The 27,759-nt window shown below is 43.9% G+C and overlaps 1 protein-coding gene across 6 annotated transcripts in view; it reads right to left on the reverse strand.

Annotated features, from left to right (window-relative positions):
• The window catches only part of MAK (male germ cell associated kinase), a 553,788-nt gene that overhangs the window by 465,688 nt on the left and 60,341 nt on the right, over positions 1–27,759 (reverse strand). For all 6 annotated transcript variants that reach the window (XM_085607273.1, XM_085607269.1, XM_085607275.1 and 3 more), the window contains exon 2: positions 22,302–22,646. In XM_085607273.1, coding sequence (XP_085463399.1) covers positions 22,302–22,402 — 101 coding nt within the window. In that variant the 5' untranslated portion in view covers positions 22,403–22,646. The remainder of the gene's footprint in view (positions 1–22,301; positions 22,647–27,759) is intronic.

The raw sequence follows: 27,759 nt of genomic DNA on the forward strand, positions 1-27,759 counted from the left end.
ACTAGGGACAGATTATGCATTTCCACCTTTCTCTAAGATAATGTGGCTGTCTGCATAGGTCAGAAGACAAATGGAAAACTTGATGGTAGTGACACAAGTATGAAGATCACAAGCTTGGTTTTCAGTTCTTTTGGGACTTTCCTATGATTCTCCAAACCATCTTCTCCGTACTTGGAGCATTCTGAGGGATGCTCATGGCAACTCGCACCCATTGGTAAAGGAGGCAATCTCTAACTCATACCATGGAGGATTACAGGAGATGTTGGAGTGTCCTGTGCATTTCAGATCAAGCTTCAGACCTCATCAGGAAGACATAGCCACAATCTATGGTCAAGCAATATAGTTCGGCTTGCTACAGATAGCTTTTGGTGCAGACAATCACAGTAAAATTGTGACCTTATCAGAAGTCGAGGGAGAGGTATGGCTTATCACACTGTAAATTCCAGAAAATTGGCCATCTCCACATGCCTCCTTCCCATACAAGGAATTATGGTGGGGGAACAGCCTTTAGTCTATAGGCTCCTTATGAGAATAAGACTCTCCATAACACAGAACCACGATACTCCGGTCTTAGGCACATAAATGTAGTCCTGTGTTTTCTGGACTCCTGGCGGGACAATCTGTTCCTCTCTAGAAAGGAACTGTCAGGCAAATTAGCAATTCAACTATGCTTCATCTCTTGCAAACGGGTGACTGACATCAGAGCCTTAGACATTTCTGCCAACAGATTACACTCTGGAAGGAGTCTCCTTCAAAACAAGTTTACCAGTAAAGGAATATTAGATGAGATTATGTGTTGCACGAAGAAAAAAGAAGTGCTATTCCTTGTGGTATGTTTTACATGGAGAAGATGCATTGCAATTGGTGGGCTGTTTCTGCTTAGGAAGTCATGGGATATTTTGAGTTGTAGAATACTTTGTCGCTGAGCTAACAAAAATGAAGAAAGCAAAGCATAAGCCTTGCCTCCAATTCCTTAATAGAACTGAAACTTTCCTTGACAATAGCTAGGAAGTTGCACATTCTTTTACGGAGACAGATGGGAGGAGTAGGCATTTCTCTCTTTCTTAATATTACAAAGGATTGTTTTGAAAACATTCCAAAACCATAACAAAACATCAGAGATACCAAACAACATATCGGATCACGCAATGGTAAAGATATCAAACACATAATGAACCAACCCAATTATGGCTCATTAGCTTGTGGTCTAAATAAACTTTGTGTAAAAGCAATTCCTCATTACTTCGTTGCTCAGTAGTCAGTTAAGTGCCCTGGGGTTAGCTGCTTTCCGTGTTAAATATGGGGCCAGAGGCATCCGATTCTTGTTGATATGTTTAATGTTCATTGCCGTTTACATACTCCCCTCAAGCACACCATCCCTTAGGGATTTTGCATATTATCAGCTTCTAAGCAGAGGTTATTGAGTTTATTCATCAAAATGTATTCGGAAAGCAAAAGGGAAGCGTGTGGTGCAGCAGGTAATACAGGAAGTACTGCAGGAGATTCTGTGACAGAGAGTCAGCTGTCCCTTTCTGTTTCGCAAGCATAGAGAGGGCTTGCAGATAGGATTGAAAACTCCTCTTTTCCACTGCACACCTCTTGGTGCTATAATATTCTCTGGCAACTTCAGGCTCCCATGGGGTACATATGAGACAGTATCTAGTGGTGTTTTACCAAAGTAACATAACACTATCGGAATGCATGAGGTCGTTTAGGACCATGATGAGCAGCACTCACAATGCTTACCTGCATTGTAGTGCCATAGTATACAATGTTCCGGTGAACCCAGACCCACTGAGGTTATTCAGTTAATTCTGATCTTCAGATCACCATATCGGCTCAGAACTTAATAGCTGAGCTCTAGTCAGGCGACCTCTTCAAAGAGGAAGTGGAGAATTTTTTTTATTACAGCACCCCCTGGGTAAGATAACTCTGATATTTGTGGTTATAGACTCTTCTGTCTAAATTAGCAAGGCCCTGAACCCCTTATGACGCCAGCAGATACTACCGGCTGCACTTCTCCCTGAAACCCTTCCACTGAAGGAAGACCAGATGAAGGGCCCTGAGATCTCAGAACATCAGGGATGTGAAGGTACCAATGTGCCTTCCAAGGCTAAGGCTATGAGGAGCAGAGAAGATTCAGATGATTTGGATGTCGATCCAGACATAGAAATTGCTGGTACGCCCCTTCTAGGGGAGGTTGTCAAACATCTTTAACTTCCTCCACTTGTGGATAATCTTTTTCACTATGGAATTGCCAGGCCCTGTATGGGGGGCACAGGGCAGATGGGGGCTACTGGGCCACAACTGTGGTTGTTGAGGATGTTTGCTTCTGGTGTCGTGGGCCCATCCGATTATGGCTAAGTACAACCCTTTCTGCACTAGACTCCCAGAGTACTGTGAGTGAACAGTTATAGACTTCCCAGAGAAGCAGTGAGAGGAGCACTAGCTCATAACTTACCAGTCCACCATGTCCAGTCCTTTTTTTTTTAAAGATAAGAAAGTATATTTTAGTCTCAGCAGTACTTAAAGCTTCACAAATCAACCCAGTGCTTCATGTCACTATGTCAACTCTGCTTACCTAGGACTCTTGTTGAAAGCAATCGATCCTCTTAAAAAAAAAGATCGAAAATGCTTTGGTGAGAACAATCTTTAAAAATGTTATTCGGTCTACAACCACATTCGACAATTACATATTTTTCAAAACATCATGTATGATGTATAAAATATACTATGATTCAGCCCCTAGGTTCCTAACATGCAATTTTTTAAAAATATGCTCTGGTACAAAATCTCAGTTCCTGCTGCTAAACCAGTTTTGAAGTTCCCTGCTTCAACACAAGATTGGGCGGAAGAGCATTGAGAACGCAACGTGTCATACGTTGGAACTCAATCCATTTGGAAATTTGCTAGCAATCCATGTTGTTAAAGTTCAGTAAAAGCCTTCAAAAACTGGCTCTATATTTTTAACATCTAATGCAGGGCTTCCTTCCAAAACTTTAGAGTGCCAAAAGACTCCTTCATAATGATAACTGTGCTTAAAAGAAAACCATAAATAAAAAAAATCTTGTGTTGCTACATCCCCCATCACCCTCCATGTCAACTTCAACTGGGGTGACCCGGGGTGCAACTGTTCCGCAGCAATTTATTGTAGAAGCATGAATAAGGCTCAGGTGCATATTTTAGTGCCTCAGAATTAAATTGCACAATCAGTTCACTTGTAGGGTTGAGTTTTTGCCCTTGTGTTATAGCAGGTAGGAATGCAGTCTCTTATTCCTTCGTAGTCGACTAGCATGAACTCAGCAGCTTCATCCCACAGTAGGCGGAGGTAGTTGGCAATCTGGTGCAGTCACTCAAAGGCGTCAAATAGGCCAGGTCCGGCGAACGTCCGTCTGTACACGGCTGCCTGGATTAATCTAGTTTTGATGGGTGAGCCTGGCACCAATGTATAGACCCTGGTTCAGCAGCTGTGGTTGTCATGGTAGATGTAGCAGCAACGTGGCTGATACAAACACTACAGCAGTTACAGCCCCAACCACACCAATGTGAAAACCACTGCAGCTGTAGCCCTGATCTGGGCCCATGCATTAGCCTGGCAGTTGTCCCTCCGACAAGTCAATGCGAACACAAAGGCAGTAGCATACCAGACTGGGCTGGACATCTATGAAGTTGCAGTCTTGAATGGGCTGATATGAAGAAGCATATACACGTTTTGTAATTCTCGTCTGGAACTGCGGAGAGACCAGAAGGCCACTGGAAGCATGCGTTGCTCCTGGTTCTCAGGCAGTAAGCTTTCGCGGGGAGTTCTCCAACAAGGAACAAGCAAGGATTCTCCTCCTGGACAGTCCTTCCACCTATAGGACCAGGCAGCCTCCTACAGCCTCTCTCAGTAAGCTTCTAGCCACTCTCGGCTGAGACTCGCTTCTAGCAGACTCTTGGCTGCTCTGGCAACAAGTGTAGTCTTCAGGTGATGCCCCTCACCCCCGAAGACTGGCTGTCACACAGACTCTAGTCCTAGTAAAAAAGTAGCCCTTTAGGTACAGTGGTATACATATCTTTTAGACTGTGGGTGTGGATCCACGGTCTTGAACTTCAGAACTGGTTTGAGATGGTTATCTTTCAAGTGTCCTTCTCAGGCTGTTCTGCAGATATAGCCTTAAAATTATGCTTCATACAGCAGGTAGAAATGGGGATGTCTCCAAACTGGAGCATGCACAAATGGCATCAATAAAGTGTGAGGATTGCACACCTGGCAGAAGTATGTCTTTCTGAAGCAGTAATTAGGGTTAGACAGAACCAGAACCTTCCTGACCTTGAACAACAGAATCTACAGTCAGAACCTCACTGCTACCATTCACCAAAAGGTAGCACAGGAAAAACTAATCATCACCCCTATGCTAACAATTTCCCAAAGATAGTCTTGTATCCATTTCCTCACTTCAGTGTCTGGGTTTACACCTTCCAGCCACAGAAATGCAGTCAATGCAGGAACTACACTTCCACTGTCCGGGGTAAGCGGCCATTCTCCATCTTGAGCTATACTAAACCAGGGGCATCCAAAATGGATCCCCTTGGGTTCAGTACTCAGGCTCATATACAAACAGACTACTACAACTGCACATGTGGCACACACACATTACACTCAATCGACATGCACAGAGGATGTCAGCACAAGGTTCACATAATAGTGTCACTATACACTAGTAGGACACTCTGTAACTGGCTCAGGATAAAAAGGTCCTGTAACACTCTCTCCATCTCAAAACACAACATGCTGGCACTGTGGCTTTATGCGTTATAGCCAAGGGAGAGACAGTAGTCCTCTGTCCACTATGAAGAAACTCTTGGTGCACCCCTGAGGGTCATAGGACAGTTCCTGAACCTTGCTTAGTCAGGGATAGGATTAGGCCTCTGAGAGTACACTAGATTAGAGTGACACCAGGGTAAAAATGAAAGTCAGGACACCAGATACTCCTGCATTTGGGCACAGGAACATGCCTGTATACCATGCAGTGAACATTCCTGCCCCATCAGCAATGGTCCACTTCATATTGTTTGTAATAGCTCAATAACTGTCTCTAGCCTGTCACTGGTATATTTTGACCTATGCATGATGTCATACCACAAATCTGAATGCCTCCGATCAAATTGACAACGTTTTTGATTTTATATCTAGGTGATAGGAACTTCTTGATTTTCCAGTAATTATGTTAACTTGATTAGCAGCACCAAATTCTAATTAACTTCTTATTGATATTGAAGTAGGGGTGTACTTTTCCTGCACAAGGCTGCTCATGGTTGACTTTTTGGTTCACTGAATGATGTTAAAGTCATATTGTTGTTTGTCACAAATTAGTTTAGATTTAGCTATTACTGGAACTCAGGAAGGACTAGATGAATGTTATATACCACAGAAAACCACAGAATATTTAGATTGTGTAGGTTCTTTTTCAGATCACAGTAGACAGTAGATCCCAGTCCTTATTTAGGCATTAGCCATGCTATCCAAATACAGGCATGGTCACTTACATCCGTCCACCCCAACGTCACGAGTTCTTAGAAACCAGACCCTTAAGCTCTTGGGAGTTCCCCTTGCACAGGATTATTGATTTCTCCAAGAACTCATTTATTATGCATGAACCGCTATTCCTTAAGGGTTCATTCCCGACTTCCTTCTCTGCCCCACTTTACGTCAATGCTAACATTCCAAGGCACCTAACAGGTATAAATATACCTTCCCTTGCCCAAGCAAGTAGGAGGAGACCTCGACTTTAGAGGAGCCAGTGTCCCGGCCTGACGCACTGACAAGGACGCTGTCATCCCTGCTCGCAGAGAATCCAGCTTCCAGTGTTCTGACTCCCTTCGCAGGGTGTTAGAGTTCGAGACCCGGAAATAGAAATAGATTCCCACCTCTCTCATTTTCAAGGTATGAGTTGACTAGAACCTAGAGGGACTCTTGGCATACCAGACTTGACATACCAGACTACAGCATACCATACTATAGCCTACCATACTATGGAATACATCACCTACTTCTTACATTATACTACACTTAGGTTAGGTACACTGGGGTAGAACTAGTTAGAGAAGCATCTTATGAGTACTCGCATTTTTAGCTTATGTTATTTATGTATATGAATATATGTGTCATAGCTAAAAGATCATGCTAGTTCAGTATTATTTCTTTCTACTGCTTACGCTGTACATAATATATCTTGCATACTGTCTTATGATTGTAACAGCTCATATCTCTTACACGAGAAATAAGACTGTTCAATAAATCCTTTTATTGAAATGTCCGTCTATTCTTTCTGTGTAACTCTGAAGAAACTAAGCATGCACGATTAGCTGAGTGAAACGGTTATCTGTTGTTTCCACGATTCTGAGAGTGTTCCGATTCTAAAGGGAAACAAAGTTGTCATGTTTATGCGGTTGCCAGAAACTACTCCCTCCTTGTTTAGATGGAGTTTCTAGTGGCCTCTGAGTTAGCTGGCACAAAGTAATTAAGTTTAATGTACTTGATAGGGGCATACTGACCTCAGTCCTATGCCAAATCTATAGGGTATATTATCCCAATGCACAGAGCCTATTAGGGAAATAGGCACTACACTATAGTAGATGCATTAGCCCTCAGAGCCACCACAGCTTCACATGGTGCCACTAGCTAAAATCACTGTGTTAATCATATCTTCAACAGCCAGACCTCTGCAAGCTGTGAGGAAGAGATAATTGCACTAACCTATGTGGAAGTCATCCCTAGATGATTCTGATTTAAGCAGTTAAACTCCTCGCCTCACCCAGCCTGTATGTGGGAAGAACTGTTCAGTGCTTATGACCATCAATGAAGATACCATAAAGGCGAAGCATGTTTTCCACAGAAAAAGATCATATATATCAAGGTGGAGTATGGGAGTAAAGTGAGTCTGCTATGGTTTTGTGCCTTGTATTTTATGATAAAAATATCAGATTCATTGAGGTTATTTGGTGTATTCTAGATTCTACTTATTGGATAACTTGTATATTTACAAAGTCAGATCTCACAGGTATTGTGTGTCTGGCTCCTAGAAATAGTCTAGAGTTAGTCCCTTTTTTTATCCCTACATACATTAATTTACAGTCTGGCAAGCTTACGAAAAAAAACTACAATATGCTTTTTCTTACCTTTAATTAACTACAGCTTGTGGCCAGCGGCCAGCCATTTTCAAGCAGTAACCAAACATCTGCAATATTTATAATTAAATATTTCGATCTGGGGTTAGCATGGCTTGCATTTTAAAAGCTTAGATCAGTTGTATCTTGAGCCGGAACACCATGCTCTGCTCAAATATTCATCTTTTAACCCTGAGAACAAACAGTGTTTCATAAGAGTGCAAAAATTAATGCCATAAGTATGGATACAGGGTACTGTTTGGCGCAGGAGAAATTAAAGCTGGTCCCCGAGTAGGGCACAGTGCCACCAAGACAGCGAGGCGGATTGCATTACTACAGAGATTATTCAACAGCTAGCGGCCAACAGGGGCTGTGTACACCGCGCGGCATCCATCAGATCCCACCTTGCTGTAAGAAGATATACAGCCCAAGATGTGGATCCTGCAGCAAAGAGCTGCAGACATAGAGAACAGTGTTCGAGTCTCCATATTGGATTGTGATCCTGGGTAAATCATGACTCTCCCCAGTGCCTTAAAAAACGGCTCAAAAACAAATGTGTCTGTACAGTGTAACTGGTGCTCATATAAAGAGCTCTAATGCCTTTGGGTCGAGTAGAGTGGTGGTGGGAGTACCACAGCACTTAGACAGCCTTCATCGAAGCCATCAACGACATCTGAGCCGTACTCGATAGAGGACAGACTGCAGCTCTGATCTTCCTAGACCTCTCTGCAGCCTTCGATACGGTCTTCCACCACACACTCAGCACCAGGCTGCAAAACATAGACATACAAGGTGTCGCTCTCAGATGGATCGCATCATTCCTCACCCGAAGAACGCAAAAAATCCGCCTTCCTTCCTTCACCTCTGAACCCAAGGAAATCATCTGTGGAGTACCCGAAGGATTGTCCCTCAGCCCTGCCCTCTTCAACACTTATAAAACATCTCTGGCCAGCATCGCCAAAACCTACGGACTCAACATCATATCCCATGCCAACACACAACTCATTCTCTTCCTCTCTGAAGACACCACCAAGACCAACGTCCACAACTGCATAACAGATGTCGCCAACTGGATGAAGAACAACTGCCTCAAGCTCAACACAGACAAGACAGCAGTACTGATTTTTGGAAACAAAAGCTCCCAATGGGACGCATCCTAGAGGCCTTCAGAAGTCGGACCTACTGGTACACCCAATGACCATGCTAGAAACCTAAGCATCATTCTGGACAACAAACCAACAGTGATGACTGAGGTCAACTCGGTCTCCTCCTCATGCCTCCTCATCCCTCCTCATCCTCTGCATGCTTCACATGCTAGTCAAATTGGCTGCACCGAAGCTCAACTCGCACCCTCACCCCAGCCCTCATCTCCAGCTGACTGCTGCTTCCTACACATGTATCGCAGCATGCCTCCTCTGACGACTACACACCATACAGAATACCCCAGCCTGACTTGTTCTGGATCTCCCTAGATGAACCCACATCACCCTCTACCTCAGGGACCTTCACTGGCTCACTGTACAGAAAACATGCGAGTTCAAGTTCCTGACCCATACATACAGGCCCTACACAACTGCGGACACGCCTAGTTAAACCACCATCTGAACTTCCATCAGTCCACCAGACATCTCCGCTACGCGTCCTTTTCCCTAACCCTCACCCCCAGCATCTGACGTAGCAGACGCAGAGGTCGATGCTTTTCCTACCTAGCAGAGGAGACATGGAACAAGCTACCCTTTCTTCTACAGACTGTCCCATCAGTTCCAGAGTTCTGAAAGTCCCTAAAGACCTGGCTGTTCAGCTAATCAACTGAACCCTGCCAGCTCCTGGATACCCCGACGATTGAGAAGTAGCGCTCTACAAATCCACTGATTGATTGGGTGAAACTACAGGAGCGGGCGAGGGTGAAGGAGAGGACTGCGGACGAATGGAGAAGACACCAGAAACATGCACTCTATAAGAGTGCATGTTAAAAATAAGATTTGAAAAGTCTACTTGCGGCCAGTGGATGGACACAAGAAGCAGTACTTGGTCTACGGCTTGGTCTAAAACTCTGAAGCCCATGGGGAAGTAGGAGCCACTGACCAATAGGAAGATAGGAACCGAGAGTGACGTGGAAGCCAGCCAATGGTAAGTAAAGGTAAATAATAGACAGGCTCTAAATCCATTTGAAGATTTTGTTTTCCATTACAAGAGATTTCGAAGGACAATGCAAGTGCTGTGCATGCGAAACCTAAAAAAGGCACACAGAAGTTGCAACAGTAAAGCAAGAAATGTGCTGTTGAAACACAGTGAAGCTAACCTGCAGGCTCCTCATACAGAACAACAATCTAAAGGAACACTGAAATGTTAGGAAGCAACAGTTGATCGGGAATCAATCTAGGAAAGAGTAAAGTACTCCATTGTGAGTAGTAGATCACAACAAAAGGAGACTTGGCCAGAACCCTAAACAAGAGCAGAGATCAGGATCCCTTGCAATGCATCCTTACTCCCCATCCGTCGAGACACGGTCTATTTAAATCACTATAAAACACTCATGCCACAATTACCACAGGAGGCGTGGCAAATATGAAACTGTTACTGTTGCGGGTTGTCAGATTTGGTCACTTTTTAGGTCTCGTCTAGTGACGCAGCGCATGCACGCTGCTCGCCTTGGCAAGATCTATTGTTGTTGGTTTCTTGGCCGAAGAGGGACAGGACATGTGTGCGCAGGGACAGGACATGTGTGCGCCCGGACAGGCGATGTGCACGCGTATTGCTCGCACGTTCAGCACAACGCACGCATGGCGTGCTTTCACTTTCCCTCGCTCACCGTACTGGAAGCTCTGGTTGTGCACGTGCTCAGCATTAGGGCAGGACGGGAGAGTACCGCAGTCATTCTCCTGGTTCCCTCTCGTTTTCGGAGACACCTTATTTGCGCTGGTTTTCGGTTTTTCTGCTCCCTTTTAGGCTTTGGCGTTTCCCTCGGACCCTCACAGAACTTCCGTTTACCGTGTGAGCTGGCGAGCGGCTAGCAGTGTGCAGCGACCTCATCAGCTGAGCTTTCAAAGAGAAAGGAAATGAAAGATACTGGTTGTACTCTGTAATCAGTCGGTCTCTTTGTTTGCAGCTACAATTGGAAATGGTTTCAGTGTGTGAGACTGGTTCCGGAACATCTGATTGGTGTTCTAGCAAACTCGTGAGTTTGGAAGCACATGCAGCACTTCTAGGTCGTCTTACTAACGCTGGCTTCAGGGCAAGCAGGAGGCAACAGAGAGGCCGGTAAACCAAGGGCCTCTAAAGTGGTGGGGGAAGAGGCTGAGCATTAAGTTATGCACTACAAACCTACAGGCTCGCTACAGGCTTCTTTCTGACTGGAATCAAGGCAGAATTTTTCCTAGTTTCAGGTCGGTAACTGTTGCGACAATGCTGTAAACAGACAGAATGCCTAACACTAGGCAGGGCTGTAAGTAAATGTGTTTTACAAGAGCACTGATGGAATTTAGTTGTAGTTTCACTTTTGCAGGGCCATTTTGGCCCAAGTAATATGTTCTATGAGTCACGTGTGTGAAGAGTAACAAAGGGAAATTGAAACTTTCAGGGAGAAAGAGATAAGTTGTGGAGCAGTTTTGCTAAGCGGTTACGGAGAGGATCATAGAATCTGTGACATTTTATTGAGGATTTAGGAGCATCTCTAATGGAAGAGTATTCTTGCAGCCCTTTTCTTTCACTCTTCATCTTAATTGTTTCATCTTTTTCCTTCAGGTATTGATAAAGGCGTAGGTCTCAAAACAGATTGTCACAAACACACCTGCTTGCAAAACGTCTGACAGGATTTGAATACACCTGGTGAAACATAAGATGTTGCTGTGCAGTGCTCGGCACTATTTAAGACCCTTTAGTTGTCAAAGAGTGCTCTCTGTGCATTAAACTTGTGACTGGGAAAAAGGAAATGTGCTGTTGACTTACTGCATGCGTTTCACACACCGTAATAAACAAAGAAACGCCAGGTGGGCAGCTTAATCTGTCAAATTGAAAAATGCCTCCTTTTTTTTTTTTTTTTTACTTTTTATTGTTATCCAACAAACAACATGGTATCTGCACATAACATAAAGAAATAGCATTAAATAGCTCCCCACCCCATTCACCAGTTCCACTCGACACCCACATTGAGAGAACACCAATAGCTTTTATGCATCCTACCATTATAATTTTGAATCCATTTATAACGTTGTAAGATAAAGAGGAGAACATATCCGGATCCTCTTTCCAGAGGTTTTGAGTAGGCTATCCCGATGACTTTTGTATTTTCCTACCAGCGCTTGATGGCTATACCATCCATTTTTGGAGGTAGAAACATTATACTTTCGACTTTGAAACCACAAGATTATATTATTTTATCTATTATGTTCCAGTTATTGGATCAAACCTCAAGGTGTCAAGTGGCAAGGGGATGTCAGTCTGGAATTGCTACCCTTTATTTATACTGGTTCTTTGTATATCAACATCACAGTGTACTTGCATTTCTTGTTGTATGGGCTTCTTTACCTCTGTTGCCCAACTTGGTGTTCAGTAATATTTGCCATTGTGGACAATCTACATTAAAATATGGCTCTGCGCTTTAAGAGGACTTGTTGCTAAGAATGTACTTGTTAACTGTGCTATGCACTCACCCCTCCTCTGGGGATGTTTATCATCTCAACTAAGAATGTAACAAACCATTAATAAAGCTCAGAGAGACAGACAACACTCATCTTCCTGTGAAGGATGAAAGCAGTGCCTTGAAGCCCTTGTTGTGCTCCTGCCAGAGATGAGTGCTATGACTAGAGCTGTTTGTTGCCTTCGAATGACCCGCGCCATCACTTAGGCTTTCTAACAGATACTTCTGGTCCATCTCTTGCTACCTAAAGTTTTGGTTCATGTGGCTGGGCCCACATATGAATCATATTTTTAGTGACAGAGCTGTGCGTGCCCGTTATGGCACAGGAATAGATGTGGCTTGCTCTAGGAGGAAATGAACAAAGGCGCGGTCTTATTTCTCCCTGGACTCTTGTACATCACCCTTGAGGGGGGGGGAGGAGGGAGTTGTTTCTGAGGTCCGGTATATTTAGCATCTCTTCACATTGCAGTGAAATTGCTGTCTCCTTGACAGGACAGACGAGGGACCCTTAAGAGGCAGCAGCGAAGCTGCCTGTGCGCCGAGGGCAGGCTATGGAGACCTTTGTTGCATGAAATATTGACTTCTTGGGGCAGCCATCCGCACTGCCATTTATATCCTGCTGTTATCTACTGTCCCGTCTCCTAGATTTGCAATTGGCGAGATAATAATAACAGAGTTAGAAAACCGGTATAGGTCTTTTTAAGAGCACTAACTCGCTGAGGTTACCCATCTGGAAGGACCTATAAGGATGAGTGTCCCCGTTGGGCCCTGCTGCTTTCAAACCTGTGATCTTCAGAGAATTATCTGTATCAAATGCAGTAGCTCATTGGAACTTTGTAGTTAGCTGTTGTCTTGCTTTATAGTGAAGTGAGGGTGATGAGCTTGAGCTTCCTCCGGCATAGGGACATCTTAAGAATTTTGGGGGCTCTGGGCCAAACGTGTTTTTGGGGCTTGTGTTAAGAACAGCTTTTAATTTACGGTCCAGTTTCAGCTCTTTCATACCTGCTTTGGCTAGGTCACTGACAGTCCACAGGCACACTCGCCCACATTCTAAATGTGTTTACATCTAGTATGCAGGGATAGTGTTGTGTGTTTTCAATACTATAACACAGTAACAGCTCACTAATGCTACTACAAATAATCTCTGTGACACCGTCCCATTTCTCATACATCATGTTCAGTTTTGAGCTAAAGAAACAAATTAAAACAAGCATTTGCAATGCAATAGGTCTCGCATTTGCGAGCGTTTGAGCTATTGGTGTTGCAAATACCAATGCATTTTATTTGTGTGTTTTGAAAACCTGCAAAGGTGCACTTTGTACATATAGTCCTTGCTTACGAGATGCAAAGCTGGCAATAACTGCGCTTCTTTTACTGCCAGCCTTGCTTCTTGTAAGCAAGAACTAGAAGTACAAAGTGCGTATTTACACACCGCTTCCAGCTTTTCAAAATGCATAAATAAAAGGCATTGTCATTTACAATGCCAATATGTCAAACTCTCGCAAATGCGAGACCTATTGCATTGCAAATGCTTGTTGTTGAAAAGGAAGCAAAAACTTATGTTGTGACATGCTCCATTACAGGGTCACTATTCATCTTGGACACAAGATCAGGATGGGCCCTATTCAAGCTTTTCGGGTTAACTCCCTTGATAAGCTTTGTCTGCTGTTCTTCTAGCACAAAAGAATGTGTATTGTCGAGTGATAATTTTTTTGTTTTAACCCCACTTGTCACAAGGTTATAATAATGGCATTCCTATTATGATCCTCTCAATACTTACAGATAGTACTCAAGTGTCGACATGTTTCTGCCTACACAGTCTACCTCTAACTGATCACTAAACTTCACCATGTTTTAGATCCACACACATGTCCTTACACCTAGGTATGCCATGAAGAGAGTGGGTAGAGGCACACAGTGTGTTATCTACAATTCCAGTGCCTAGACACTGTCCTTAGCTGAAACCCAATATAGTTAAAATCAACAAGACCGCTAAATATGTAGTCATGACACTCCTCCAATAATATATATTTGTGTAGGTACATAAAGCGGTAAAGTGTAAAACTTTATCTGCTATCCTTCTTCACCACCATGTGACAAAACACATAGACCGTGATAGTGGTCAAATGACAGTACAAAATGCAAAGGGACCTGGTGTTTGTAGTCATCTTGGGCAGCGCACTTGCCTATGTTGTCTTTAATATTCATATCATGGGCAGTGTACTTAACAACATGTTTGTGTAGTTGTCGCAACTGAGGGAAATTTCAAACAATCAAAAGTTTTTTGAGGTTTGATGCAGGCAGATGAACGGGATACGTTATCAACCCTAAAGAAAAATCAAATAAAGACTCAATAGAAGGGACGGTAATGAAAGAGTATCTCAGAGCAAAAATTTAAGAAGGAATGGACCCTTATTCTATATAGATGCACAAGAGGTCTCATTTTTACTATTAACACAGCAACAAGATTATGCAGTAAAATACTCACGGAAATCTTAAAGCAACAAACCCAAATAAAGACCTTGATACCATTGGATGTACATAACAAAATACTTGAATGAACAGCAAATTAGCACTTCTTGAACAATTTGCAATGAATTAAAAAATCCCCAAAATATGGAAAAGAATTCAGAAATTGTAGTGTTCTTGTCTCAATAATGACAGCAAACATGGAGGCAACTTGAAGGGTTTATTTGTGCAGATGGAGCTGCGACACAGCGCAGCGAGCACACAGCTAACGGGCTTCAACTGACAACCATAGAATGCCTAATCCTGCGAGTGCAGCTGCATTCTATCGAACAATAAAATATTGGTCCAAGGCTAATGTAGGTGCAACTCGAGCTACAACAGAAATATTACCAAGATTCAGCTTATCCATATACAAAAGGATAATTGCACTAAACAACAGGTACAATGCTCAAACACGAAACATAGAACTAGGTGAGGCAACTGGACCTCTGGCTTCAGTTCAGAGTACGAGTAGGGAGAACGAAGAACCCAGTAGGTCAAGAGACCAGATTAACCATTTTCACTTCTGGCAGGACCTCCATCTTAAAAAGGATTTCCACCAACCTACACCTGGAAAAACAGATGGCAACATCAGGGAGCATGGGCATAAAGTTCACCCAGGATTACGAGGAGTAGAGGAACAGTGATCAAAACCAGATTCCCCAATAACAGAAGACACAGCATTAGACATGAATTTGAATGTCAATCTGACTGAGCCAACCTCTTCCAGTACAACCCATACCGTATGGAATAGGATGAGTACTAAAATGACACAATTCTGTGATTTTATTTCCTTAGGCCCTTAGTGGAACAAATGTTGTCTTGTTTTAAATACACCATCCTGATATCCAGGGATGGTTTGTACCTCTTTGGGGTCTTTAAAATAAGACAGCATTTGTTCCACTAAGGGTCTAAGGAAATAAAATATTATATATCAAGGACAAGTGTTGTCCGAAACGCGTCAGAACTGAGGTTTTGTGAGGAATAAAGAACACTGCCATATTTCCCTGGGGTTCGTGTCTCTCTTCTCGCCAGAACGTGGTTCGGAGAGTCAAGGTGTTTTAAAATATATATCTCAACATTTTAATTGAAAGGCTGGGACTTTTAAAAATTTGAACTATACAATAATATTCTTCAGACAGCAATTTTGCAAACCGTGGAAGAATTGCTTCATATCAGTAATTGGCAATATAGCACTTCCATTAAATTCATTATGGGCTGCACATAGCTAGACTTAACTAGAAATTAATTTAGGTATGTAAATGACTATGAATTACAAGTACAAGTCACTTTTATGGGTTGTTCCTTCAGCCCCAGCCTGCCAAATTTGAATGTACATGAATTTGAGAGTCAAAATATATTTACTAACTCCAATCCATATGGGCAAACGATATGCCTTCGGAAACTCTTGGCAATCTATTTGTCATTTGGAAGGGCAGTGAACAACTAGCCTTGGAATTTTCTAACTGGATCAGCACATTAGATCAGCATCTCAAATTCACAATACTTCCGCCTAAAAATGTCTTGCCCTTTCTCGATCTCTGTACCATTACAAAAGGTGGTATACTTCATAGCTAGGTCCACTACAGTCCCTCTGATAAGAACAAACTCTTGAGTTTTAACATCAATCACCGTGGGGCCTTAAAAGAAAGCTTACCCTTTGGACAGTTCATGACGATAGGATAGACCTGTACTGGATAAGTGGGTTATTATAAATAAACTGATGCTGTAGCTAAAATATTGAAGTCCAATTAAAGAAATAGAAAGAAAAGAGGAAGCTAAAATAGTGAGTATCCCTATTAGAGATAAATGTGAAAAAGCTTCTGAAAGACTTACGTGAGTCACTAATTTTGAAACGGTGTCAAACCATAAAAGAAAATCATTTACATATAATGGGCTCTTTTGGACATTGGCAACTTAGATTTAGAAATCCTTTGTTTGCATTCAAATGAGGCAGGAATATCAGAGACGACATAATTCATACAAGACCAAAACACACCCACCTGAAAATCAGGTGATCAGTACAATTAACGTTATAATGATGTCTAAACTGACACAGAAAAACGATTGTTTAACTCGTTGTCTTATGGTCAGGAACTTATTTTAAGAACTACAACTTCCACATACAAAAGTGAAATCTACCTATTATAAGGTTACCGTCTGTTGTACCAAAGTGATTCTAGTATTGGAGAAAACTATTTATTATTCACAGGCCACCTTGGCGTTACCACGTCCAAAGTAAGATATGTATAAATACAGATGTAATAACTTGTAAAACACATTTACGCTATGAATAGAGAAGGATGATAGTTTCTCCTTTTAGGGCCATATCATCATATGGTTAGACCCGCATATATCAACATATTGACAATATCTGTAAAAACCACCATACTGATATCTCCTTAATGTTTCTGTGTCCAAATTGACATATGTGATAACAGCTAATAAGGCATCTATGTAATGAGAAGACACCAGTGGCAGTTTTACCCCCTTGGGCTACGTCAACACCTGATAACGCATTTGCAATAAAGCAGAGCCTACTCTGCCCAATAAGGGAATGCGCACGCACAGAAAGCATAGAAACACCCTTGAGTTCAGAACCAAACATCTTCAGGTAGCGCAGCTGGATAAGGGTATGCGAACTGGCTAGCTAAACTGTTATTCAATGGTAGTATTCTCAATGATTTTGTATGAACATTTTCAAGTGCAATAAAAGCCTGTATATCGGCCACCTGATATTTCCCCTGTTTATGACAACTGCACAGGTGTTTTATTACGTGATGCTCACCACTGCACATGATATGAAAACTGATAAATAAGGTGAGTGTGTTATCAAATATAACTGCCAACAGTAACTCTCCTTGAATGTTATGAGGTCATTTGACTAGTGATGTGGTTTGACTTGTGGTGGTGGTATAAGATGTCAGATAATGTTTTACACGTAGCCACTTTTTGTACATACACAAAAAATGTGGAATTTCCACCATGGAGGAGTAATATTACTCCCATGAAGTAGAATTGTAGATAATACACCATGTGCCCTCTCCTTTCATGACATATGTAGGTAATGAGATGTGTATATGGTGACATTCCTAATTAAAACCTAGTGTCTGGTTGTAGGCACACCATCTCAACAACTGGCTACTGTCTGAAAGGATAAACAGCGTCCCAACAGCTCTGGCATTTTTACTGTGGAGGAGCCTCATAACTTGTGACTCACCCACGGTTAACCCATAGTAAAATGGACTGCACGTGTTTACCGCCAGTGTCCATCTGGTAAGTTACCCTTGCTGCATCGCAGCAATCTTAAGAGGCACGTGACCATGTTAGGGCAGCGCGTGGGAGCCTCCTGCTGTGCACATGCTAGGAACTGCGCACAGGTAGCCTGGCTCAAAAGGGTCTCTGCAGGGTTGGGTACTGACCTGGGATAGGCCTTCTAATGTTGGTGTACAAATATAAAGTCAGTGCGCTTTAATGTCTGGTCTGCAGTAACCCTCCATTATACACTGTAGGGAAGACTGCCTTAGAGTGCAGCTCCTCTTCCCCTTGGACTAATGACACCAGGGTCTGACCAATGTACAGTGTAAACTGTGTGTGAGGAGCAATGCTGTAAAGTCCAAAGTCATATCTGTACAGCTTATGGGTCATCCAGGAATGTCATGCTTATCTGGCTTAGCATTAGAGCCCATACCTTTTTTCGCCTTGCTGGGCTGTGTTAATTACTTTTCTCTCCAGCAGCAGGAACAAAGGACTCCTTCCACAAAGGGAGCAATTAACCTTGATTAGGTCAGCTCCTCAGAAGGAAAGGGGGGTGGGGTGGATTTCTCTGCATCAAGCAGCCAGCTGTCATTCAGTGCCAGGAAGTTGGCAGATCGAAGCCCACTAAACAAATATTTGCTGTGGCAGGCCAAGACAGTGATGTCAGCGAGGGGTGGAGCGGAGACCCCCAGAGCACATGTGGCAAGTGACTCCTGGGTGACGCCATCTTGAAGTATCCCAGAAGGCTGTGCAGGTAGGTGGAAACAGGGGCGGAGAGAGGATGTGACACCACAGTATAGGCCAGTGTTGCATGCCTGCTGGCACCTCCTGCCCCCACTTAAAAGGTCCTGCGCAGGAGGGAGAGCTCTCTCTTGGATGTGCTTTTCTGCTAAACACTGAGACTGGAGACTGACGCCATGGGCAATTAGAAGGAAGAACCCCCTGCCTGCCATCTGGATGAAGGACTTGGCTTCTGGTTGACCCAAGGACCAGTGGGGCACTCCTCCAGAAGTAGGGACGCTGGTCTCCTTACACCCGAGGACCAGTTGGGGGAAAGACTGGGCTTCTGAGAAAGGAGCAAGAGAAGTAAAGTGGAAAAACATGAAAGGCTGGTGCAGGGAGCCAGTGAAACCAGCTCCCTGCAAAGTGAGTCCTCTTTGAGGCCAGAAGAAAGTGCTCCAGGTGCCTAGGACTCACCATCAGAGCAGAATGAGACCACCATCGTCAAAATCGGCCCCACAAACCCAGCGTGATGGCCGTTGCCAGTTTGGTGACCTTTGACCCCCTTTTCTGGCAAAGAGCGTGAGGGGGGCTCCGTCGCCAGTACCCGTTTGGCCTCCGGGGTGGGCCAGAGCCCGGGGGCTGCCCCCGACAAGCGAGAAATGGGAAGCGCCATCACACTTTCCCCAAAGAGGAGAAGGGGCCCAGGATCCCATCTCTGGGCCCCGAGAAGTTACTTTCAGGCAGGAGTGCTGTTGTGCAAGGCAGGGGAAGGGGCTTAGGACCCCATCCCTGGGCCAAGAGCACAGGAGGTAAAGAAGGACTGCCGTTAAGCTCCCCGGCAAAGCCGGTAGGAGGCCCAGGATCCCATCCCTGGACCCCAATGGCACTGGCGGGGAAGAAAGTGTAGCCTGTCTTTCCGGCTACCCACACACGTTTCAGGGTGGAGCGGGAAGGCCAACCAGCAAGCACGCATCTGCCTGCAGAAATGGGCAGACCAGAATGATGCACAAGAGAGTGCTGGCAGCTCAGGAAGCCGGCGAGGACAGCCAGCAGTGGGCTCCCCGGGCTGTACGCCAATTGAAAAGATGCACGTCGGATGCCCAACTGGGACCGGGCACACAGATAAAGTAATGCTGCGCATGGCTTTCTTTAAAGAAAGGAAAAACAACAAAAGAAAACTGATGAGGCTGTCCCACACATAGCGGGAGAGTCGCTGTTCTAAAATTCACAGAGAGCACTGAGGAACGCCCCATTATGCCCTGTGGGGCTTGCCCACCTTTTCAAATGAAAATCCCTCATTTTGGCTTTGTGTTGGCTCCAGGAGAACAAGGTCACCACCAAACAATTACACAAGTGCGGGAGGCAGGGGCTGCAGAAGTAGCAAAGCCTCCCCCCAAAAGAATTCCAGAGACCCCACCCTAAATTTGGTGGGACTCTAGCAGCATACACCTCCTCCTTCCCCCAGAATTTCCTTGGATTTTAAGAATTTCCTAGCCTAGAGTTTATGCTCTTTAGCTGGGAATGTTGCACCCTCCAGGATAAACAATTATGGCTGCAGTCCTTGTGTCCAGAAGTAACACAAAGCAAATTTCCATGTTGGCAGACGCCTTTCTAGGGGTGAAAGATGGTAACTGCACATTTGTGTATTCACAAAAGTGATGTCCTTTAGAGACTATGTTCAAACTGCAATATTTTATGCTGAATGTTTTAAAAACTGTATGCTGCTAGCACTCTCTATGGGTCAAGTCTATAATTGCATAGTGATCTAATTAAAAATGTAATGCACTACAGGGGCTGTGGTTAAATTGCGTTATTTATACTAACAGTTATGAGGAGTGCACAGACCAGTCATTCATAGCGATTCTCTCTTGCAATGCTTTATTTAAATATTGAGACTGCCAGCCACTAGTGATCAAAGTTATCGTGCTTTGTTGCCCCTATTAAGTGCTCTCAGTTATGCTTATATGTAACTATTGCCTTTACTCCTATGATGAAATGCATGTTGAGATAATGAGGTTAACAGCCACTCGCTTTGTTGCCAGTATTAAGGGCTTTTTACTCCAAGTTATGTTCAATCTGTGAACTTAGGGATAAGATAATGTTTAAACATGTGGTACTAGACCGCCCACTTGGGAGGGGTAAGATTGATTACGCAATGTCGTCAAGAAGTATTTCCATCAGCTTGTGTAGTTGTATATTGCTGCATAGTATTGAGAAGGGTGTGTGTGTAATAAATGTGCTTTTTCCTTTTTCAAAAGAAGCCCAGACTGAACAATCATTTATTGAATGTTATTACTGCATATCTGTGAATGGTGATTACTAGCCCACACCACATCCCTTGAGTAGGCCTTGGACTGCTCGGCTTTGTTTTCATACAGGAGTCAAGCACCACAATGGGGTGGTTGGTTCGCAATGCAGGACAAATGTAGATCCACTACTTCTGCAGGCCACACAACTAATGACTCATTTTCTAATAGGAACCCACGGAGTTTTGTGTTCAGAATGAACAGCGAGCCCATCACCTTTTGGGATTGAGGGTCGGCGCCTTTTTCCCCTAAAAGGCATGTACTGGACAGAGCTTAAATGTCAAGAACAATGCAGAGCTTTTGCTTCCCTGGTTAAGCTTCTAGAAGTAACCGAGGAAACTGAAGAAGTAAGGCACACTAAAGGCTACTTGGAGGAATAAGGGCAAGGAGCTACTGGTGAATGCACAGAATATTCATATTTGGAAAGGCACAGTTTTCAGAAGGTGCTTGGGTAGCAGGATTAAGGCATCAGGTAGCACTGCTGCTCGGAAGGATTGGGATGAGAGTATGGAAGACCAGCATGGTCCTTTGCTGAGAAATTGGAGTGCAGGGCCTCAGAAAGCAAGGAGTCGGGTACAGGAGCCTGTAACAAGGAAAGTCTAGGAAGCGCAGAGTCTAGGAATAAGACCACAAACCCTGAGGGGCTGGACTGGCTCACAAACAACATAAAAAAGGATGTACTTCCCTTGTACAGTATTACAACCCAAGTATGCTCCATACTAATCATTATCCTCGATGCCTATAATTGATACACCAGGAGGATACTTGGATCCAGTGAGTGGTAGGAGCACAAGGCCCTCCTGTCCCCGGCAAAAAAAAAATCAAAACCTTAGTAAACCATGCAACATATTATGGTCATTTTTTCAAATAAGAGAAGCAGTAATATTGTCACTGTTTATTTACATTCTACATTCTTTTTCTAAGAAACAGCCGTTCCTGGAAGAGTTGATTTTAGTTAAAACAAATTGTTAATAGTGCATTTAAATTTTGTAACAGTTTAAACGAATTCTTCCAAATCAGCTTGTGTTGTGGGTCTATTTTTGTCGTGAATCTTGCGAACAAATATATTTCAGCAATGATCAAAGAGTTTATGTATCGGAAAGTGACAATAATTGACCTAGTGGAAATGTTGCACCCACATAAAACTCCACCCAATACGAGCGTTGGAAAATATATACAACTCCGCCAAACTATGGAACGCCCTCTCCCCACATATACGGGCGGAGCTCAATTTGCTGCCCTTTCCTAAACTTCTAAAATCACTGCTCTTTAACAAATGCACTTAATTACTGGACCTTCTCTGTCTGCCCGCTTTCATCTGCAGCACTGGGATGCCTCAGGGTAGCTATCGCGCTATATAAATGTTTTTTTCATTTCATTTCATATGCATGAATGCTTTTTGAACTGGAAAACCACGGTGATTATGGAATGGTATTTACGGCTGAAATTCTGGGTTTGCTCATTCTTCTCTTTTACAGAGTATGACGTCATGTAATAACTGCAAAGCTGTGTGTTACATAACCAACGCAGCAAGGAGATAAAGCTACACAGTTTACCATAGGTACAATATACTCACCAATTAACACGCATCTATTTGTGATCTAGAGGACTTTTATGTGGTGCATAAAGTGCACAGTGGAACACCCACAGCAGATTTTTAGAACACAATTAACTTAACCCTCAAAAATGTTGCTATAATGAAATAAGGTGGCTCCTACCTTTTGATTGCCACAAGCTCGCCAGACTCATTGCTCTTCCCCAAAACCACACTTCCATAGGTGCCATCTCCAAGCTGTTTCAAAGTTGTATAGCGGTTCATTTTGTAGAGTGAACACAGTACAGTTTAATACGTAATTAGTTCTGAAGTGTTTGCTGAAAACACGAGCAACTATAGTCTGCTCTTTAGGAAAGGGTACTGCTTTCCAGAAGGTGCTGCTTGGTGAATCGGCATCATCTCGTAGTCGAGGAAATTATCCAGTCTTGTGGTAGAGAAACATTACTTTTTAACCAATCAGGTCATTGGACATGACGGTAAGAACAGTATTTCCATTCTTCGATCCACCCTTAAAAACACAGAAAAACAGTCTAAGATAACATCACAACGTGACTGGAAAATGCAAAGTACATCAAGCAATGCATTACAATTTAGTACAAAGGAGACGCTCAGAATAATGTATTGTAACTGCTTGAACGTGCAATTACCCTATTTGTTCCCATACATCAATAACATTCTATGTAAAAAAAAAAAAAATGACTGGCTATCAAAATGCACAGACTATTAAACATTTTAAATACATTTGCTGGTCAACAGTGGCTTGAAAGATTTCTTTCAATATACAGGTTCGAAAAAGCCGTTTATTCTAGAAAAGGCTGCAAATTGAAAGCTAAAGGCTTGGCTATCTGGGCTCCCCTAACGAACTGGTCCTATCTGAACTGTGAATAATGAATTTCAAATATCTTGCTCTGTATTTCCATTTTTATGTAGTTTTTTTTTAAATATCTGACAATAAAATTGCACCTATTAACTACTGGTCAGCCATGGGCGGGCGGGAGTATTTAGGGGGAGGCGGGGTGGGTTTTGGATAAAATACGTAATCTATTTTTGTTCAGTCTGCTTTGGTTATAACTGAGATAATGCTGATAAAGAATTTAAAAAAAAATGAAATACATTTGCAGAATCTTTACTTTATGCTCATCTTTCACCTAAATAGCTTCTATACGACACTGTGCGTGAAAGGAAAGTTTTAATAAAATTCCCAGATAACTGATCAAAAAGTGTCTCTGCGTTTAATACCCTGCTGTAGATAATAACTGAAATTAATATGGTGGATAAAGGAGCCCAACTATTTGAGAGGATTATACTGTGGATCCCTTTGAGTATTTATGTTTTGTGTGTGCATTTTTTACAGTTTTACATCATTAGAAAATCCAAAAGCATCTGGTAAAACCAAATGTGCGCAGAAACCAGCCAGTAACCTGGAACTATATGCAGCAATGGACCCAGTAATTATGGATCCAGTGTGTTATTCCCCAGTGCAACCAACTACTTGCGATGCCTGGTACGTGGGTTGGAGAGAACACTTGGAACTCGTAACTCTTAGGGGCACATGCATCAAGCTAATTACCGGTCGCAAATGGTCCAATTCGCTATTAAGGAATTGCAATTGCTTAGCTTCAAGCATGTGGCAGTTGAAGTCCAATATCTCATCCATCAGTTATATCCACCTCTGAATGAGGGACTAAACACTTTTCACGAATTAAAAAAAAAATAAGCACATCAAATGTTATTCTAATATAAAAACGAACCCGTGTAGAGCTTCGTACAAGGCTAAAATACTGTGGTGCTATTTAGGAAGCAATCAGGTGTAAAATTGCTTGTGGGATGACACGTGATTATAATTCTGCAGTGAACGAGTCATTGGCTCTGGCTTACAGATTTGAAAGATTTACACATGTGTGCCTCACCAATAACTTTCAGACTATGCTTGCATATGTATAAGAAATAAATGTATTACAACAGCCTTAGGAGGACAGTACAAAGGACTAGAGTTAAGGAAAATGTGCATTTGCCCCCTTGTTCCTAACGCAGATTTTTTTCCATGTCGAGGAAATACCTTTCCCTGCGTCCCTCTGAAAATACGTGGATGTTTCGGGGAATTTTACCCCGTAAATGCCTTTGTTTTTAATTTTGTTTTATGGTTGTATTTAGGGAGGGAAAAGGATTGTTAGTACCCAAGACAGTCTGACTTTCTAGGCGCTCTCAATATTTCAAATGGCCACACCTCCCACCTCCCCTCACCTTGAAATACCCGTTGTTCCACCCATTGCCCAATTCTATGCCAGCTAAAAATAGAGGCTGCAGTCAGAATTTCCACACAATGGAACTCTAGCTATATAACCCATCATAGCCACAGATTCTAAGGGCCACATGCATCAAGTGAAAAACCGGTCGCAAACGGGCAGATTGGCAGAATCTGCCCCTTTCCGACCGGTATTTTTGCATTTGGGATGCATCATCACAAATGCAAAAATTGCAATTAGAGAAATCGCAAAATAGCGATCACTTAATTGCGATTGCATTTCATGAATGCAATGCATGATGAAATCGCAAATAGCGATTTCGCAAATAGGGGTCGCAAATTACCATCAATTTGAACTTGATGGTAATTTGCAAAAACTATGAAAAATACACTAAAGTGCATTTTTCAAAGTTCCTGGTTACACACACACATACACATGCCCTTGGAGCATGTGTGTGCGCAACATGTGTTCACATTACAATTTCAGGGGTGCAACAGGGTGTCCTTTTGGCACCCTTGCCCCCTTGAAATTGCATGCGCAATTTGTGAGTACCTATTGGGTACTCGCAAATTGCGCATGCAATTCCCATTCATTCCTATGGGCCTACAATGAATGGGGGAAGCCATTCTTTAATTGCGAGTCGCAATTAAGGAATCGCTATTCTTTAGCGATTCCTACATGCATAGGCTTCTGCGATCCCTTAATTGTGATTCCTTAATATTCACAATTAAGGAATCGCAAAAGTCTACCTTTATGCATGTGCCCTAAATCAATAACATTGGACCTCTCGTTGGTGGTTGCATATTAACATATTTTGCGCGATTGCATAAAAACTAGGCACAGCAAAAATTCTGTAATTCCTGCCCATGTATTGAGAATAGACTTCATACCCCTACAAATCAGGATTACAATCCTCTAGACGGATTTATTTCTGGTGCTCTGATCGCTGTTGTAAACAGCAAAGTTTGCATGTTGCCATGCGATCATTTACGTGTTGGTTTTTGCTCGTCGCGACCAGTGATGAACGACAATTTATATGTTTACATTTGGTCTAGCTGTGCTCGTAATCACAGCCTGTCCGCATGGTAATTAACTGTTTGTGCTAGACATTTCTGTGCACAGAGCTTGGCAAGCTGTTTAACTTTAATGGTCGATATAATTATCGTCAAGGCTTTAAGCGGGTTAAACAAAGCGTGGGGGTTGGGGAAGAGGTCTAAAAGGAATGTGGCCTAAGAAGTGTAAATACGAATCCTTTCAAGGGACATGTCTATATAATGAAGGGCGTGGCGCGTGGCCTAAAACACGTGCACTAAAATTCTGTGCACCCCATAATGTACTACTACCAGACATGAGCTGTTAGCGCAGCCAGACAGATTACACAGTAACGAGCATGTCCCTAAAACAACCCAAACCTACTTGCTTTGCCAGTATTATATAAATGACTAACAACAGTTATTTTATATCATTAGAATTTAAAATGTATCAATTTTGAAAACGAGACGGAATAAAACATTACAATTTACAAAGGTCTGTCTCAATCACTCCCGTTCTCCCCTTTAAACCACTAGTGACCACACCGTCATCCGCTTCAGTCAACACGCATACACAGACATCACCCAAAGATTACACTGACACTTTATTTGTGGGTGAAGAACTGCTGCAGGTTTATTTCATACAATACAGTATGATAATAAAATTGGGTTATCTTACGGGCGATCCAGGGCAGGCAGCCCCTTGCTGCCCGCCCGCCTGGTGAGCCAGCACACACGGTGGGTCGATGCCCTGGCAGTGTGGCACATAGATATTTGCAGATCATCCACTGGGTCACGTGATCTGCCTCCTACTCCCGCCCCTTCTGACAGGGGCGGAGCGTGTTGTGGCCACCCCTGGTTGGTCAGGCCCCCCAACCGCCCGAAGGACTAACGGGGCGCCGTCGCGGTCTTCCCAGAACCCCCTTCGGCTCCTGGACCTTGGCTCGGGCACCCTTACTGTGCCGGACAGGGATACCCTTACTGTACCGCCTGTCGCAGAGGTACCCTTACTGTACCAGTCTGCATCCAGATCACCCTGTAACTCCGCCTGCAACGCAAAACAGAAAAAATTAAAACATTCCAATAACGCGCTGAGCCTGACATGCGGGGTAAGAGGAAAGGGTGGGAGAACGCGTGTCCAGGCAGGGTGCAGCGCGCAGGAGACAGAGGAGGAACTGGGCGAGAGAGCCCACTAAGTAGCGAGTAGGCCGCGCCCCCCCCCGCCCCCTGGCCCGCCTCCAGCTCCCCGCGATAGGGGGGTTTTTTCCCGAGTGGGCGTAGGCCTCGTGCGCGAGGCAGCACGGGGGGAAGGCTCCGACGGGCGGCCACTAGAGTGCTGCCCTGCTGATGTCCCATTGCTTGGGACGCGGGCAGCGGCATAGTGACCACACCGTCATCCGCTTCAGTCAACACGCATACACAGACATCACCCAAAGATTACACTGACACTTTATTTGTGGGTGAAGAACTGCTGCAGGTTTATTTCATACAATACAGTATGATAATAAAATTGGGTTATCTTACGGGCGATCCAGGGCAGGCAGCCCCTTGCTGCCCGCCCGCCTGGTGAGCCAGCACACACGGTGGGTCGATGCCCTGGCAGTGTGGCACATAGATATTTGCAGATCATCCACTGGGTCACGTGATCTGCCTCCTACTCCCGCCCCTTCTGACAGGGGCGGAGCGTGTTGTGGCCACCCCCGGTTGGTCAGGCCCCCCAACCGCCCGAAGGACTAACGGGGCGCCGTCGCGGTCTTCCCAGAACCCCCTTCGGCTCCTGGACCTTGGCTCGGGCACCCTTACTGTGCCGGACAGGGATACCCTTACTGTACCGCCTGTCGCAGAGGTACCCTTACTGTACCAGTCTGCATCCAGATCACCCTGTAACTCCGCCACAGCTCTGGAGAGGCTACCGTCGCTGCCAGAGCCCCCCTCTCCTAACCAGTGCTACTGATGTCCCTTGCCAGCCAATGCCTCTTGTACGTCCAGGAGGAACATGTCCATGCCTACCCTGGACAGGTGCACCCCGTCCGCCTCATAATACCCCTCCACCTTTTCTTGGATCAAAGCATGTCTGATGAAGCCCATGCCCCTGCGCTCCAAGAATTTCTGCATGGACCTATTGAGCCGTCTACGGGACCGTTCCACCGCAGCCGTGGACCTAGCCCCTCTCCAAACCCTGCGGGGGACAATTTCAGACCACCAAACCTCGCATGACCCTACGGTTTGGCTGATGGCCTGTAGGTCAGTTTGCATTGACAGTAGTAGAGCCCTCCTCCCCCTGGCAACCAAGTCATTACCCCCCAAGTGCAAGATGATAACATTGGGCTGGACCCCTGCAACT

This window comes from Triturus cristatus, chromosome 5_2, assembly GCF_964204655.1.
Source record: "Triturus cristatus chromosome 5_2, aTriCri1.1, whole genome shotgun sequence".
NCBI classification, from domain to species: Eukaryota; Metazoa; Chordata; class Amphibia; order Caudata; family Salamandridae; genus Triturus; species Triturus cristatus.